Consider the following 16,140-nt stretch of genomic DNA (forward strand, 5'->3'; position numbering starts at 1 on the left):
AACTTGGGAGACTGGTCAGATGTGAGGCCATAGCTCCATAGTTAGCTGCTCTGGGATATAGAGCAATTCAAAAGCCCCAGAATTTAAGGTCACAACCAAAGACCAGTACCACCATGCACTCTGCTGAGGCCCAGAAGAAGGACTGGCCTGTCCAGGGTCACAGGCAAGGCCACCACTCTGGGTTGTTCTCCCCCAAGTCCCTCTTCCTCCAAAACTCTCACCTCCAGCCCCTGCTGAGTCCTGGTGACCTACAATCAGAGCTTTCTCTTGCTGAACCGCCTTCCATTGGGAACTCAGCCGGGCTGGCTGCTTTCAGGGTCAGTGACTCCATGCCTCCTGCCAGCCTTTTCCTTGTGCCTTCCTTTTGGAGGGGGAAAGAACCCACTTTCAGCTCTGATCCTACTCACTGGCTGGCCGTCTCCTCACCTGTGGAGGATCCCGCAGGTGAGGCCTGCCTGCACGACACAGGTAAGTCACTGGCCTCCTGAATATCAGGGTCAACAATCATTTCATTTTGCAGGCCCTATCCCAAGCCTTCTCCCACTCCTCCCGCTGTGAATACAGAAGAGTCTAAAGCACCAGACTTTGAGAAACAGACATTTGTGTTTATTAACCACAGAGAAGTCTGAGCAGCAGCTCCTGGCCAGTCCCTCCTGGGATAGTTTTACCCACCCAGACTACCTGCCAAAGACCAGGAAGAGCAGTAGACAGATCCCAACCTCTCAACCTCCTCCCCAGAGCGAGTTCCCCGGAAGCCAGGGCCTATTCGGTAAGGAAGAGGAAGTCAGCAAAGGAGGACAGAGAAGGAAGGAGGAAACGGCCCCTCGGGGCAGACAGGCTTGGCAAAGTACTTGGTTCCCAACTCAGTGGAGGGGAAGCAGCCCAAATCCAGCCTTACCAGAGGAACCAGGCAGAAGCACACTGTGTCACAAACCTTGTTTAGGGGTAGGGGAGGCCAAGGGCAACAGCAAGCCTCTGTAGGTCAGTCCTTGCTTGCCAGAGGATGCTGGTCTAGGACTAAGTCTTGGCCTCTACACCAAGTTCAACCAAGGGAGCTGCCAATGAATACAAGAAAGGACAAGGTGCCAATTGCCTCTTCACGATGTCCTTCCAGGAAGCCTGAGTCCAGGAGATCTAGCCCTCAGTAGCTGGAGGGTCACGTGCCTGCCGCAACCCATACAGCCACTTGATCACGCGGGCATTGCGCTCAATCACAGACACGCCGTAGGGGACACGCTCCAGGGCCCGCTCCTCCACTGTAGCAGAGCTGCGGCGTGAACAGCCCCCTTCGGAGCTGCAAGGTCCAGCACTCGGGCCGGCTAGAGACACGATGTCCGAGCTGGCCCTTGCTAGGTGGGCCACCCCCAATCCTCGTGCTTCCTCGGGATCCAGGCCACAGAAGTTAAAAAAGCGCTCGAGGTCGGCTGCTGCCCTGGAAAAGCGCTCGCTCAGGTCCGACTTGGAGCGTTGCAGGCCAGGTGGCCGGCCCGGGCTGGAGGTGGCAGTGGTGCCAGGCGATGGACAAGGACGAGCCGGTGAAGCAGGTAGGGGACGAACATCCACTCGGCGCACAGCGACCGTACTAGGCGGTGGACGAGGAGGGGTGGCTGGTGGTATCTTGTGGGCAGATCCTTCTGCCCGTACAGGCGTTCGGCTGGCCTCAGCTGGGGTCACAGGACTATCACACAGGTTGATGAGACTGCTAAGGATGTCAATGTCCAATTGGGGCCGCCGACCAGGACAGGGCAAGACTCGGCGGCTGGGAGTGAGCACTGGCCCCCGAGGACCAGGGCTGAAGAGGGGCTGTCGGGCCAGCGGGGGTTGCACAGGCTCCTGGCGGGTGTTGGCCACACGGAGGCTCTTGACATACTTGGCCTTGTCAGCCTCCAAGCGTTCCACGGCACTCAGCTTCCGGGCTCCCCCATCCGCTGGCCTTGGTAGCAGGTAGCTGGGGACCTTGGTTCGCAGGCGAAAAGGTAGGGCAGGAGCGGCGGGGGCTGCAGGGCTCAGCGTGTCCACGGGCATGGCGGTTACATACCCCGAGGGCAGAGGCGAGGAGACAGATAGAGGCACAAAGTTGGCAGCTGGATGCCGGGCTCGGCTGCAAGCAAGAAAAGAAGACAAGCTGAGCACGTTCAGACAAAGGCTCGGCTGGCTGCGAAGCCTGCGCTATTATAAGGTAGAGGACACGCCCCTGCCTCACGAAGAGCCAATCATCAGGCAGAATGTACCATTGGAAGGCCTATGGCTCCACCCACACCCTTTCCCTCCATTACTGGCCGAGGACTAGCGCAGCTGCCGGTGAGAGGGAAGAGGCAGAGACGGCAGGTCCACTTTAAAGAGAGCAAAGCAGGCTCCAGGCTCCAGGCTCAGCCCCAGGGTCCTCTGAACAGACCCATTTATGGATGGGGAAACTGAAGCTCAGGGAGGCAATGAACTTGCTTAAGCCTTCCCTTGCTCCCAAGATAGAGGATACTAGAGACAGGAGAGTTGGGGTTGAATGGCCACCATCCACATCCCACCTGGACTGCCCAGAGGAGCCAGATACCACCAACATCCCACAACTAGTCCAGGCAGGAAGCTGTGCAGTGCCAACCACCTGCCTGGGCCTGCCAGGCCCACAAAGGGCACAAAAGCAGAGACTGCAGGGGAGGAGCAGAAAGAAAGCCCACACCCCGACCCTCGCAGAGCCCAGACTAGAGTAGCTTCCAGGATATGGCTCCAAGGCCAAGACCACAGAGATCAAGACACACAGACAGGAGTGCCAGCCCAAAGCTAGCTGCTGCAGGGAACTGTCGAGGTCACAGCCCCACCCAGAGGTATGCTGCTGACCAACCACCATGACAGTGCTCATGGGCTGTAAGGCCCATGCCTGGGTGCTCAAGTGGCCCCATAGTTGTCCGACAGTCAGATCAAGGAAACATGGTCAGAAAGTGCCACAGTTCTCCCCACCACCCCAGCCCCTCAGATATGCAGCAATGTGAAGCCCATGTCAAACCTTCTTGTCTCTAAAAGGGGGGTGCTGAGCCCAGGGACTACCAACTCTGGCAATTCACTCAACAACACTAGCTCCAGCCATGCTTCAAGTTCTCCATGGCTGCGCTGAGACCGAGCATGTCCAAACACAGGAAAAGCGTCACTGAGACACCCAGACATCCCAAGACAGGGACTCCCCACTGTGTGCCAGACACTCAAAGCCACGCTCTCTTGATCCACCTCAAACAGCCCAGAAGCCACTGTCACCATTTTATAGCAGGGAAAACTGAGACTCTGAAACTGAGACTTCCCTAGATCCCAGAGGAGATTAAAAAGGCGATTTGAGCCCACTCCTGTGGCACTGCTTCTACACACACACACTACACACACGCACACCCTGCTTCTCTTCTCGTTACAATCATGGGTGCCATAGAACTTACTGTGGATATGGTTCCCCACTCCCTAAAATACTAGCTCCAGGAAGGCAAAGGTTTCGGCTGCTTTGTTCACTGGGTCTCAGCTTCATGATGTGGCTCTCAATACATGCTAGATATTCCACAAGTGTGTCCTGAACTGAAATGCCTAGGAGAGTTAGCTGAGAACCAGCACACCAGTGAACTAGAGAAGCCCCGCCCACCGTGGACAGGTGAGTCCAAGGTAAGGGGGGGGTAGTGTTCCCAGGGCTGGCAACCCAGAGGGGCAGGTGCTCTCTAGGTTTGTAACTGTGAGAAAATTACATCATCATGTTTTAAAGGCTGCATGCACTGGGCAAGCATAGCCTATCTGCAGATGTATCTGTACTTCCGTCAGCTTCCCCCAGCCCCCCAGCAAAGTGATGGGGTGGGGGTGGGGGCAGGGCTGCTCTCTAGACTCAGGGGCCTAATAGGCAGGAAAGGAGGGCTGGCCCCACTCCAGTAGACCCCCAGGTGACCTTGGGCAGGAAAGGTCTGGCCATTAGAGCTGCTACAGAGCCCTGCCTAGGTAGCCAGACTCTGCCCCACCTCCTTAACCCCCACATCTGCTCTGCCACCCAAACCAGTCCAACCCGTCCGTGGTGGCTGAGGCAGTTCCCTCCCAAACATCACCTGGGAAAGAGGAAGGAGGTCAGAGGGGCAGGGCCAGGGCAGAAGCTCCCCCACCACCACCACCATGCTTCTATACCCACCACCTAACCCTAGATTAAAATGGGGCAGGAACAGATGCGACAGACCATCCGGGTCCCCACTCTCCCACCAGCCCCTGCCTTGCACCTTGCACAAGCTCTTAACAGACTGTTCCCTTATCTGCTAAAGGCAGTTAAAAATAGACCTCCCTGTGCCTTCGGGTCACCGCTGGAAAGATCAAACGGGTTCGCAGCACCTGGAAAATGGCCAGCGCTCCATAAACCAGGCTCGCTGTCAGATACTCAGGCTCTGATTACAGGAGTGAGCAGACCCGCGCCTTCCGAGGATCTCTAAGCCCCATCCAGAGGGCGGATCTAGGCTCCAGCAGGGACAAAGGAGACATCTGGTAGGGGCTGATCACAATGAGCCAGCAGACCGGCACCAACTCACGTCACAGGGGCCCCTCCAAGAGGAAGCCTGGGTCCGGGTCGCCAAGTGAGATTAAACGTCTCCTCTGGGGACTTTTCTCACCACGGGCTTTCAAATCCTGCCGCAAATGGCCCTAAATGCAGCAACCTGGAGCCTTTCTGGTCACTGTTCCAGGCCCATAGTCCGATTTTGTCCCTCCCTTCAGGCTCCCAAAGAACTGATCAGTACGCCAGGAAGGCCCCAGTTTGGTTTCGGCCCTTTCTCACTTAGAAGAAATCCTGGAGACTAAGGCGGCAAGCCTTGAGGTGAGCAGAGGCTGTGTGAGTCCCCCATGATCTGCTGTTCCTCTCTGAGCAGCAGATCATGCGGGGACTGAAGGCACAATCCCTACCGCGCTCCCCACTCCCCAGCACCGCAACATACCTGGCTGCGCTAGCCGCCTCCTGCCAGCAGCCGGCGCGCCTCCCGCCCACCTGGCTCAGGTAGCCGGTATTTGCGCAACTTCCGGGGCCTGGTAGGTGAACCCGCCGGCCCGGAGTGTTCGAGGAGTGGGAAAGAGGGCCAGGCAGTGATCGCAATGGGTGACTGGCAGCCTGGAGCGGGAACCTGGCAGCAGCGGGGCCCCCAGGCTCACCCCGCCGGGTTCTTATCCGAACAGGAGCCTGTACAGCCGGCAGCACGTCAGGCTGGGTTGCACGGGATTCTAGTTGGCCTTCACTGCCCGGCACGGGAAAGTGCTCTTCCTGAACATTTAATCTTTCCGTGATTAAACGGGGTGCAGTGAGAATTAGTGTGGTCTGGGTAGCCTTCCTATGAGGCAACTCCATTGTCATCCAAGTTGACTAATGGAAACCCCAGACAGGCCGGGCTGAGTCACTTGCCAAAATCAACCGGGGGAGTCCAACCTGGGTACTTTCCCTCCCACCACTCCTCAATGCCACCCTTTCCCCTGTGTGCCAGCAGGTGGCTGGGCTTCAGTCCCATGAATGAGAAGAGTGGGACCTTAGGGGACAGCCTACTGCCAGTGCTCAAAGCTTGAGGTGCTGGCTTTGTGCCAGCTTGAAGGATCAAGAGGGGCAACCACAGTGGAGTGGCGCGAGATGGCCCATTTAACCCCTGAACAGCAGGACCACCAGCAGGGGGACAACCTGAAACCCATAGTTCACAGAGGAGACGGCAACCCTGCTGGGAGGGACCCCTGGCGGGATCCAGCTGTCCCCTCTGCCAGTCCAGGGTTCTGTCACTTTCCAGGGTATTGTGAGGTCCAGGGGAAGGAGACCCCAGCCCTGGCAAAACACCCCTCTACCCAGGAGGAGGCCGGGCCAAGGGTGGGGTGGGGCAGGGGGAGGTCCAGGGGAAGGAGACCCCAGCCCTGGCAAAACACTCCTCTACCCAGGGGGAGGCCGGGCCAGGGGTGGGGTGGGGCAGGGGGAGACAGAAAATGGTTCCTGTCCACTTTCCTTCCTTCTGAGCATTGAAGGCCCCTCTAGTCCTGTATGTTACAGGACAGAGGACAAGTCACCCACCTTGGCCCGTCAGCTCACTGCCTGGCCTGGCTGGGATAGCAGAGGAACAGGCAGTCAGCAGGCTTCAGGCCCTAACAGTGCACACTACAAAGACAGAAGCACCTGTCAAAGAGAAGCCTGCTCATTCCTGCAAATTTCTTTAGCAGCAGACACTGTCTGAAGCCTTTTGTTGTCCTTGTCATTGGTGGAGGATGGGTGTTTGTTTTAAACGGGTCTTGCTGTATAGTCCAGGTCAGTCTGGAACTCTCCATCCTCCTGCCTCAGCTACCCTTTTGGGATTACATTTATGTACTGCCATGCCTAGCTCAGATTATATGTGAACTCATCCCATTCTTATTCCTGTGAGGCAGATACTGCTATTGTGCCCATTCTACAGATGAGATAACTAAGGCATAGAGAAGTGAAGCCACCTGCCTGAGATCACACAGTCAGCAAATGATAGAACCAGGATTTGGACCCAGGCTTGGATCTGATAGGGAGAGAGACAAGAGACAGAATGTACCTCCTGGCAAATCCCATAAAACCACTCAGCCACCTTGCCTGGTCTCCATAAGGATCCACCACCTGTGGAAACACATCCAGGCTGTGTTTGGGGCTGCAGCGTCCTCCGCTATAACATGAGACAATGGCGATGTTTTCCTAGCAGATCCACACTTCACTACTAATGTGCTTGACCCTCAGACGCTCCCGGGGATAAATTCCAGCCTCCCACATGGCCCTCTGGTCTTTGCCCAACTTTACCACCTCATCCAAACTGTCATTCCTGGACCAGTCACAGAACACTCCTGGCTGCTAGTCCTTTACAAACATCTTTCCTACCCCAGGGCTCTTGCACCAGCTGCTTTCTGTCTAAAACCTCTTCCCTCACTGTCTCTGAGAGCCCTCCCTTTCTGCCCTGTCGGGCCTCCATGATCCTTCTTGCACCTCCTGTTCCCCTTAAAGCAGCACCTCTGCTGATCCTGCCATTCCTGGCGTTCACGTCCTTGTCATTTATTTCCTAGCTGCCCACTGGACTGAGCGCCACAGCTCTGCTGTTTCCTCCTCCCAGGAACAAGCGAGAAGAAACGTTGCTGTCCAAGAGGCTGAAGAAGGCCCAGGCCAGCATCAAGAGATACACATCAAACACATACAGCTTTCTGTATGTCAATCACACTCCAATTTCCAAAGGAAGGAAAGAGGGGGAGGGAAGGGGAAGACAAGGAGGAAGATGGAAGGAGGAAGGGAGGAACACAGTAAGGAAGGAGTATGGACATGCCTGCGTCCCTCGCAGGAGCATTTGACAAGATCTTGGTGACCAGCTGGCACACTGATCATCCCCCCCTTGTACTTAATAATTAGCGGGGGGTGGGCGGGGACCGGGATCTCTGAGTGCCAAGTCTCCCCTCGGCCACCACGTTACTGCTGCCAGCATCCCTTCGCCCTGTTCAAGCTTGACCACTTCCAGCCAAGCCTTGCTCTTCCTCCAAAGATGCAGAGTCAGAATCTTCAGGGCTCTGGCTCACCCCACCCATACCTCTGCTGCGGGGAACCTCTCCATACCTCAGTTTCCCCCACTATAAAACAGGCCTAAGGCACGAAGCTGTCATCAAAGAGAAAACCGTGATGCTAGCTGGACACACAGATCTTCCAAGGCCCAGCTCCGGAGGGGGCATCCGCCATGACGCTGCAAGCAGCGTGGTGACAGCTAAAACTTCAGTCACTGGAAGCAGCACCTGAAACAGCACCTTCCACAAAGAAGGAAACGAAGCTGGGCATCGTGGCACATATCTTAATCTCAGCACTGAGATTAATGAGGCTGAGGCAGGAGGGTCATGAGTTCGAAACTAGCCTGGCCCCCTCCACATACACACATAGGTAAAAGCTATCTAAAGAGCCAATGAATGTAAAGAAATAAGTTCCACACCTCTAGACCATTAAAGAAATGCCAATCGAAATCATAGTAGCACACGGTGTCACACCCATTAGCACGGGTCCTATCCAAAACATACATTAAGGTATTTAGTGTTGGTTAGGAGATGCGGCTTTAGGACCCTGTTGCACAGCGGATATGAAAACCACAACATGAGAGTTCTGTGTGGGTTAAGTAGTGAATGACCAGAGCAGCACCTAGAAATCGCTCAACGCTCGTCGTAAGGAACCCAGACCGTGCACGGCAGCAAAGATCCTCCCACTAAACCCGCAGCAGCCTTAGTGACCACAGCCAAAAGGCAGGCACAGTCCAAGGTCCCACCAGTGAATGAATGGGTAAGGAAACATAAAACAGATGATTCAGCCTTTACGAGGGAAAGGGGACTGACACACACTACATGAATGAAACTTGAAGACACCAGGCTAAGGGCAGTAAGCTGAACACGGCGGCAGACAGTGTGTGCTTCTGTGTAGATGTGTCCTCTGACTTCCGCATGCCTGTTGTAGAATATGTGTTCGTGAGATAAAAGCAGTAAGCCCCTCACTTCATAGAGTGGGGGAAATCATGGCTCAAACTGGTTTAGTACTGAGTACAAGGCAAGCGGCCTGAGCCCAAGCAGCTGTGCCCACTCTTCCCTTTGTATCCTTTCTTCCCAGTAGAAGGTAGATCTCTAGGGCTGATCATTTTTATAACATTCTTCACCGCCCCATCTGCTTCTCCGTCCTTTCAAAGGAAACCTGGCTCAGGCTTGGTAGACAGAGGAGGATCAAGAAGGCTCCAGGCAGTGGGGAAGAGCCAGCCCAGCTGTCCAGGTCAGAGACACCCGACTGGGCATTCTCCAGGGCAGGCCAGGTTCCAAGCTATTTCTGGAGTTTTCCCCAGCATCATGCCCTGGCCTGCCCGGGAGTCAGCCTTGCTCAGAGTAACTTTGCATGAACCTCAGGGAGGGAGTGATGAGTGGGCCACCACGGGAGGGGCGTGGGTGTGAATGCCTAGGGCAGTGAGCATCTATACAGATCTCCCCTCCCTCATATATGCTCCTCCACTAATTCAGACTTTGGGGACTCAGTTTGCACCCTGACAAAGTGGGAGCAAAGGCAGATTTATGGGGGATGGGAGGCTTGAGTTAGACCTGTGGTCACACCCACTTCCTGCCCTACAGTACCCTGTCGAGGCCTGAGCTCACATGCAGTGTTTTATCCCAGCTCGGAATGTGAAGAAACTTGCCCAAAGTCACACAACCAGTGACAAATCACAGGCAGAGCCGTGACCTCATAACTTTCTGTAGATGTCATCAGTATATCTACTTAGTGGCTTCTCAATTAGCTGACCCGCGGTGGAAGCTTGGGACGGCAAAGCGTGTCATGGTACGCGCGCCATTTTCACTCAGCTCCTCTGCTCAGTAGCCCACGTTTCTCTTGGTGCCCATCAGTACCTAAGCAGTTTCTGATTATTTCCCATCAGCCCCTACTGATGGCCGCTGCGCGTTTGTCCAGTCCCTGCTTGCTACAAGCCATGCAGCATTGTGGTACCTGTCATCTTTGCCTAAAAATGAGGTAACTGGATTGGGGGGTTGCAGGGGTGCGTTTACTCTAACAGTGATGCCTATGCTTGCCAGAGTCGGCCAGAGCGGACACCACCCTACCCCGCTCCACCCCCAGGACACCACACAGCAAATGGCCAACAGATGTTGGCTTTGATCATCTTGGTTCTGGAAGGTTCAGGCACCCTGACATTTTGTGCCTGTGTTAAGCATCTCACTTGTCTGACACATTCCTGTGAAGAAGATAATAAACCACCTAACAAGATACCTAGTGCACAATATGGACCAGACACTGCTGAGAAAAACGAGGCACACAGGGAGAGACCAGGCCACAGGAAGCCAGACAATGCGGAAAGAACACATGAGGCAGGGGATAGATTGGACGCCCAAAGGGTGGAAGCCCAGTCAGTGCAGTGCTTGCTTAGCACGCACCAAGCCCTGGGTTCCATCCTAAAAATGGCATAAACTAGCGTGGTGGTGACACATGCCTGTCATCAGAGAAGACAGATCCAGGGCAATGGCGAGTTCAAGACCAGTCTAGCATACAGAGTAGGACTGAGGCCAGCTTGGCCCATGCGAGACCCTGAGGGTAAGGGGGGACGCCACAAGGACACACAGACAGGCAAGCACAGACTCCCCCCAGAGCCAGAATGAGGACTGGAGGACGAGAAGTTCCCCTCAGAAGAGAGCCTCCATCAAATCTGCCTCTTCCCTGTGTCGAGGACTGGAAGAATCCTGAAGAATTAAGTCTGTGACTTTGAACAATGGGCTCAACTTCTCAGCACCTCAGTCTCCCCACCTATGAAAAGAGACGGACAATGGCAGCCTGAGCAAGAAGCACAGTCCAGCCTAAACCAGAAGCTTAACTTGGGAGGGCCTGACCCAGCCCACGGCTCTAAAGTTCAGTGACTGGCAAGGCTGACCCACCCACCCCCAACACACACACACACACACACACACACACACACACACACAGTGCACAGCACTCACAGGAGCAGACTTCCGAGAGGCCCACGTGACTTCCAGGCCCTTTGGCTCTGCTGTCCTGCTAGCCTGCCCCCAGGGAGGCTCTCTCAGAGGGCAGCCCTGGGATTCCGGACCATTCAGGCAGAAAAGTTGCCAGAGAGTCCCTGGGGAAGGGGAGGCCATATGGCCTGGAGGGGAACTCCAAGGACTGGTGGGGTGGAGGTAATCTAGCCCTGGGATCCCCTGAGCCTTGTCCTCCCAAAGCCATGAGAGTGACCAGCAGGGACCCTCTGAACGTCTCAAGGCAATCTGCCTGAGGTGGAGGCTGCAGGGTGGGACAGGGAACAGCCTGGATACTCCGCGGGCCGCCCGGACTGGACATGAGACCTGGACCCTCTGTCGGTGCTCTGTGCTGGAACGCTTGCCTGGGACAGTGTGTGGACGCTGCTGCCCCCGGACCCTGTGCCCCGCCTCACCCCACGCTTACCTGCACCCTGTGTCTGGAGTCCCCCGCCTTTCGCGGGCTGCCGAGGCTGACAGCTGGAGCACTTGGTCCCCGCAGCTCTGAGGCGGCCGTCGCGTGTTGAGACCGACGGGCTCTCGGGAGAGAGAGGCCCTGGCTGTCCCACGGTCCTGCTGGGCGAAGGTCCCCAGAGCCCGGAGGAAAGGGAAGTGAGCGAGCCGTCCCCGTCGCCGCAATGGTTCGCCCCGGACTTCCTGATTGGCCCATCGCTTCCGTTCGAACGGCGCGCCACCAAAGTTGCCAAGCAACCTCAGGAGCGGCAGATGGAAGGGGGGCGGGCCCACGGTGACCGCGGAGCCCAGCTGGCCGCTCGTCCTTCCTGCTGCCCCGACCCCTGGCAGCCAATGCATTCCCTTTCTTCTCCTCCTCTTCCAGCTGGGATTTCCTCGGTCCCCAGCTACAAGAATTGCTAGTCCCAGATTTGTTTGGTTTGGTTTTGCACAGGCTCTAGTCCCAACTTTTTTTTTTCACTAAACTGTCCAGGCTGTCCTTAAATTCACGCTGTAGTCCAAGGAGCCCTCAAATTTGTTATCCTTCTGCCTCAGTTTACCGATGAGTTGGTATTACTTGCCAAGCCACCAAGCTGGGCCCCACTCCCAACTCTCTGTGTGATTTCCCACGAGCCCCTGTCTCTCTCTGTTCCCCTACTGCAATGCTAATTCAGTAGTTCCCACAACGCTTATCAAAATCAGTTCAGTTATAGTACCTAATATCCACCCCGGGAAGAAGCTAGGTTGAGCCCTCTGCATAATTCATGTCAGTACTCACGACAAAACTGAGGTACCTACCTTCAGTTGTCTCCACTTTCTAGTGGGGAATATTATGCAGTAACTTAAAATGACATGATTAAAAAACATTTAAAAATATTGGAGGAATGCTAAGGAAGTGTTGCAGGGTTTTTAAATTTTATTTATTTTTAGTTTTGTGTGCATTGGTGTTCTGCTTGCATGTATGTCTATATGATGGTGTTGGGATCCCCTGGAACTGGAGTTACAAACAGTTGTGAGCGGTGGTTGTAGGTGCTGGAAATTGAACCTAGGACCTCTGGAAGAGCAGTCAGTGCTCTTGACCACTGAGCCATGTCTCCAGCCCCATAGTATTGTGTTTTAAACATAGGTTTCAAAGCACTCCTTACAGCACAAATAGATAATAAACACATAACCATACTATTCATACAATAAACATATCCTATTTGCAATGACAGCAGCTAATTTCCCTTTTACACTTAAATATGTTTTATCTATTCTTTGAGAATGTCATCCATATACACAAATGATGTATTTTGATCATATTTACTCCACTCTCCTCCCCCTAACTCCTCCTACATCCATCCTCTCTCTCTCCTTCCTTTCCTTTGCTTTTTTATAACCCACCACGTCCAATCTGCTGCCTGTCTCTTCATGGGTGGAGAGCTATATACTAAACCATGATTAAACTACCAAGGGCTGCACCCTTTAAAAAAACAACTGATTTTCCTTCCCCAGAAGCCATCAACTGTCCAAAGTGCCTCAGCTAGGGCTGCGAGCTCATCAGCCCCTCCCTGCTCTGTACTGAAATATTAACTGGTTTGATCTTGTGCAGCCACTGTGAGTTGCAAAGCACAGTGGTCCTGTAGCATCCAGAAGAATCCTTTCCGACCTCTGGCTCTCACAGTCTTACTGCCCCCTCTTTCTGATCTGATACAGATTTCTCGTCTGTGGTTGAAACACACCACAGACACCTATGCTCCGCCCTTTAACCAGCTGTGAATCTCTGCTGCCATCCACTACACAAAGAAGCTTCTCTGATGAGGTCTGACAGCTGCGCTAATTTTACGGGTGTAGAGATACGAATTTAGAGGGCAGTTTGATATTATGTTCATTTAGCAAAATAGTAGCAGTAGGTTCGCCCTGGAGATGGTGAGCTCGCCGGTCACAGGTTCTTGGTCCGATTTGCCATGCCAGGCATACGTATGTTCCTGGGGAACACGCCCTGAATCCAACCGGAAAGCTGTTGGCTGGCCCATAGCATTTGTGCCACTACAGTACCCATGCCAAGCCGGTCGGTCACTACCGTAGCTCAGAGGATTCATATCTGGGCAAGACAACTGATGTCTTTTCTCTCCCAGCAGCCCACACTGCACCTTCTGGGGCTATGAAAGCTAGCCTACAGGAAGGCCGTATCTTAGCAGTACTTCATTTCTTATTCATGCTTTTGGGAATTTTGCAAATTTCTAACTCTTGAGCTATCAAAGGAGTAGCACAATTAATAAAAACCTAGAGACCGATATTGGAGTTTAACATGAAGGTCAGAACAGCAAAACAGCCTTGCCACTGGCTCTTGCCTCCACCTCAGTCTGAAATGGAGATCCTGCCTCCAGGCAGAATGAGACTGAGACTGAGAGCTGTCTCCTCCCATTTTATAATCCTCTCTAGGGCTGGGATTAAAGGAATGCACCAATACCTGGTCTGTAAGGCTGATCAGTGCGGCTGTTTGACTCTCTGAATTTCAGGCAAGCTTTATTTATTAAAATGCAAATGAAATATCACTACACAGAGGAAATTTTCTAAACTTCTGTTTGTACGTGTGGTTTAGTGCACACACACGTGTGTACACAGAGACCAGAGGAGGAATTTGGGTGGCCTGCCCTACCTTTCTCTCTCTCTCTCTCTCTCTCTCTCTCTCTCTCTCTCTCTCTCTCTCTCTCTGACACGAGACATGGTCTTTCTATGTAGTCCTGACTATCCTGGAGCTTGCTATGTAGACCAGACTAGCCTCAAACTCAAAGCTAGCTCTAAACTCTAGCCTCTGCCTCTTGCCTTATTCTCTTTTAATTTTAGTTAATGTTTTACATTTGTTTACGTGAGTGTGTGCACCCGTGCATGGAGAACAGAAGAAACCTGTAAAAGTCAGTTCTCTTCCACCTTGTAGGCTCTAGGGCTCGAAGTCTGGTTATCAAGCTCCGATCTCAGTCTGGTCCTCTCACTGGCCATCTCCATCTCGTTCTCTTGAGACAAGACATCTTACTGAACCTGGGACTCAGCTGCCGGCCAGCAAGGGCCGCTGAGTTTCCTGTCTCTGCCCTGCCACAGCCTGGGGACACAGGTATAGAGTCCCCTATAGCTTATGTGAGCTCTGGTGATTTGCAATCAGCTATTCTTGCTTGCACAGTAAGTACCCTTGTCTGCTGAGGGACCTCCCCGGCTCAAGAACAATTTGTTTAAGGTGCTAGAATAAGTTAGCTTGAGTTGATTGTAGGTCCCCGCTAATGTTTACATCTGCGTTGCTCTATTTGCCGCTGGCCCCGGATTCCATTCCAGCTGTTGTCATTGAGTCACTGACAGAGCCCTTACTGTGCAGAGACCCAGGACAGGCCGAGGAGGGGTTAACAACACATCAAGCAATTCAGAAGAGACTTCTGTCAGCACGGCACAGGGGAGTCTACAGCTACATTAACACTCAACAGGACAGTTTCATTTGGTCTTGGAAGCTAACCAGGGTCAGGCCTGGTTAATACTCAGATGGGAGGAAGGTCAGGGAATGGGAATGCCGTGTGGTACAAAGACAAATCTGGGGCTGTAAACTTCTTATGGGAAATGTGAACAAACTGCACTGTCTCTTCTACCTAAGGTAAAATTAGACAAAGTTCCATTTTTAAAAGTGTAAAGAAGCCACTTGGCAGAAATTCAAATTCCTCCAAAATCAGCACTTCTTGAAGTCAAAATAGATGTTCAAGTTTCATTTCTGCCTAGAAACTGTGCTGTTCTGTATGAGTCAATCACAAAAGGACATGTGGCCAAGCTCTGACCACTGAGAGAGGCCCCTTTGTTAGCCATAAAAGCCCAGGGGGCCACAGTGGATAGGAGGCCACAGCATTTCTCATCATTCCCCAGAAGTCTCTGCCTTGCTGAAATCCCTTGGATTGGGTGCTCATTTTCTTGAGATCCCAGATCTATTTCTTCTGATATGGTGCCCAACGTGAGGGCTCTTTCTCTCCACAACCAAGGGTCTTGCAGACTGATCCCCATACTGAGAACTGCATCCTGCTGCGTCTTTGCCGTGTCACTGGGTGTAGAGACACTCTCTGGCTCCAGAACTAACAGAAGCCTAATAATCAAAAGTAGATCATCAATTTGGCGATAAGCAACCCAGGCGACTTCATGTCTGAACCAAGGCAGGAGGCTTGGACTGTAAAGTACCGCCTTGGTGGTTGGAAGTTTGGGTGGCAAGAATGTGGCTAGGGTGACAGTCAGTCAGTCCTAGGTCACTCTGAGAATGGGACACTCCAGGGCAGGGGTGCTGACTAAGTCTATGCAGGACCAGAGTAGGGAGAGATGAGGATTCTCCCTGACATCCCCCATAGCCCATTAGGGTCAATGTTGAGGTTCTGGGAATACAATTCCAGAAGCAAGGGGAAGGAGAAAAGATCTGGGGCCAATATGAATAAGAAGATTCCTGGAGCTGAAGAGATGGCTACATGATTACAAGCACTGCCTGCTCTTCTAGAGGACTCGGGTTCAATTCCCAGCAGCCACACAGATTCTTACACTGTGTGTAAGTCCAGTTCCAGGAGATCTGATATCTTCTTCGGGCCTCATGGTGTACAGATATACATGCAAGCAAAGCACCCATATACATTTTACTTATTTATTTTTTGTTTGTCTACAAGGGGCTGTTTTTTGAGACAGGGTTTCTCCGAGTAGCCTTGGCTGTCCTTGGAACTAGCTCTGTAGAGTAGGCTGACCTCAAATTCACAGAGATCCACCTAACTCTGCCTTCTGAATCCAGGGATTAAAGCTGTACATCACTGTTGTCCAGCAACACATATACATTTTTTTAAAAGAATAAGATTCTCCCAAACAGTCCTCTGAGGCACAAGGTCCAGTAGTGGGGAGCTAGTCCCTGCACAAAGTGAAGCTGAGGACTCTGATAGACGATCATATGGGGTGGCTGATCAACTGGATCAATTCTTTGTGCCCTCATTCTATACCCGGCCTGAGCTGATTTTAGTACTGAGTATTCTCTTCTCTAGTGAAAAAAGAGGGATGAGAAGAAGGACCTCCTGAGAAATAGACATCATCCCACACAGATGCCATTGCGGCAGTTGAAAAACTCCCCAACCAGCAACCCACATGGAATAATAACAATGAGGTCAATCAAGGCCATACAGTCATAAGAGAGATGAG

The 16,140-nt window shown here is 53.0% G+C and overlaps 1 protein-coding gene across 2 annotated transcripts; it reads right to left on the bottom strand.

Moving 5' to 3' along the window:
• Positions 1 to 587: 587 nt before the first annotated feature.
• Positions 588 to 11,142, bottom strand: Fam110a (family with sequence similarity 110 member A). Of its 2 annotated transcripts, none has more exons than XM_075962481.1 (2): positions 10,940 to 11,142; positions 588 to 2,101 (listed from the first exon to the last, which is right to left on the bottom strand). In XM_075962481.1, exon 2 carries the CDS (start codon positions 2,023 to 2,025, stop codon positions 1,135 to 1,137), a length of 891 nt encoding a protein of 296 aa, XP_075818596.1. In that variant the 5' UTR covers positions 2,026 to 2,101; positions 10,940 to 11,142; the 3' UTR covers positions 588 to 1,134. The 2 variants fall into 2 exon arrangements, with proteins under 2 accessions (XP_075818596.1, XP_075818595.1); XM_075962480.1 differs by lacking the exon at positions 10,940 to 11,142 and adding an exon at positions 4,530 to 5,321 and having other exon boundaries at positions 594 to 2,101.
• Between the last annotated feature and the right edge of the window lie 4,998 nt (positions 11,143 to 16,140).

Source organism: Microtus pennsylvanicus, chromosome 2, assembly GCF_037038515.1.
Source record: "Microtus pennsylvanicus isolate mMicPen1 chromosome 2, mMicPen1.hap1, whole genome shotgun sequence".
Classification (NCBI taxonomy): Eukaryota; Metazoa; Chordata; class Mammalia; order Rodentia; family Cricetidae; genus Microtus; species Microtus pennsylvanicus.

Coding starts and splice junctions, on each gene's coding strand:
- Fam110a (XM_075962481.1), bottom strand. CDS start 2,025: ATGCCCGTGGACACGCTGAGCCCTGCAGCCCCCGCCGCTCCTGCCCTA.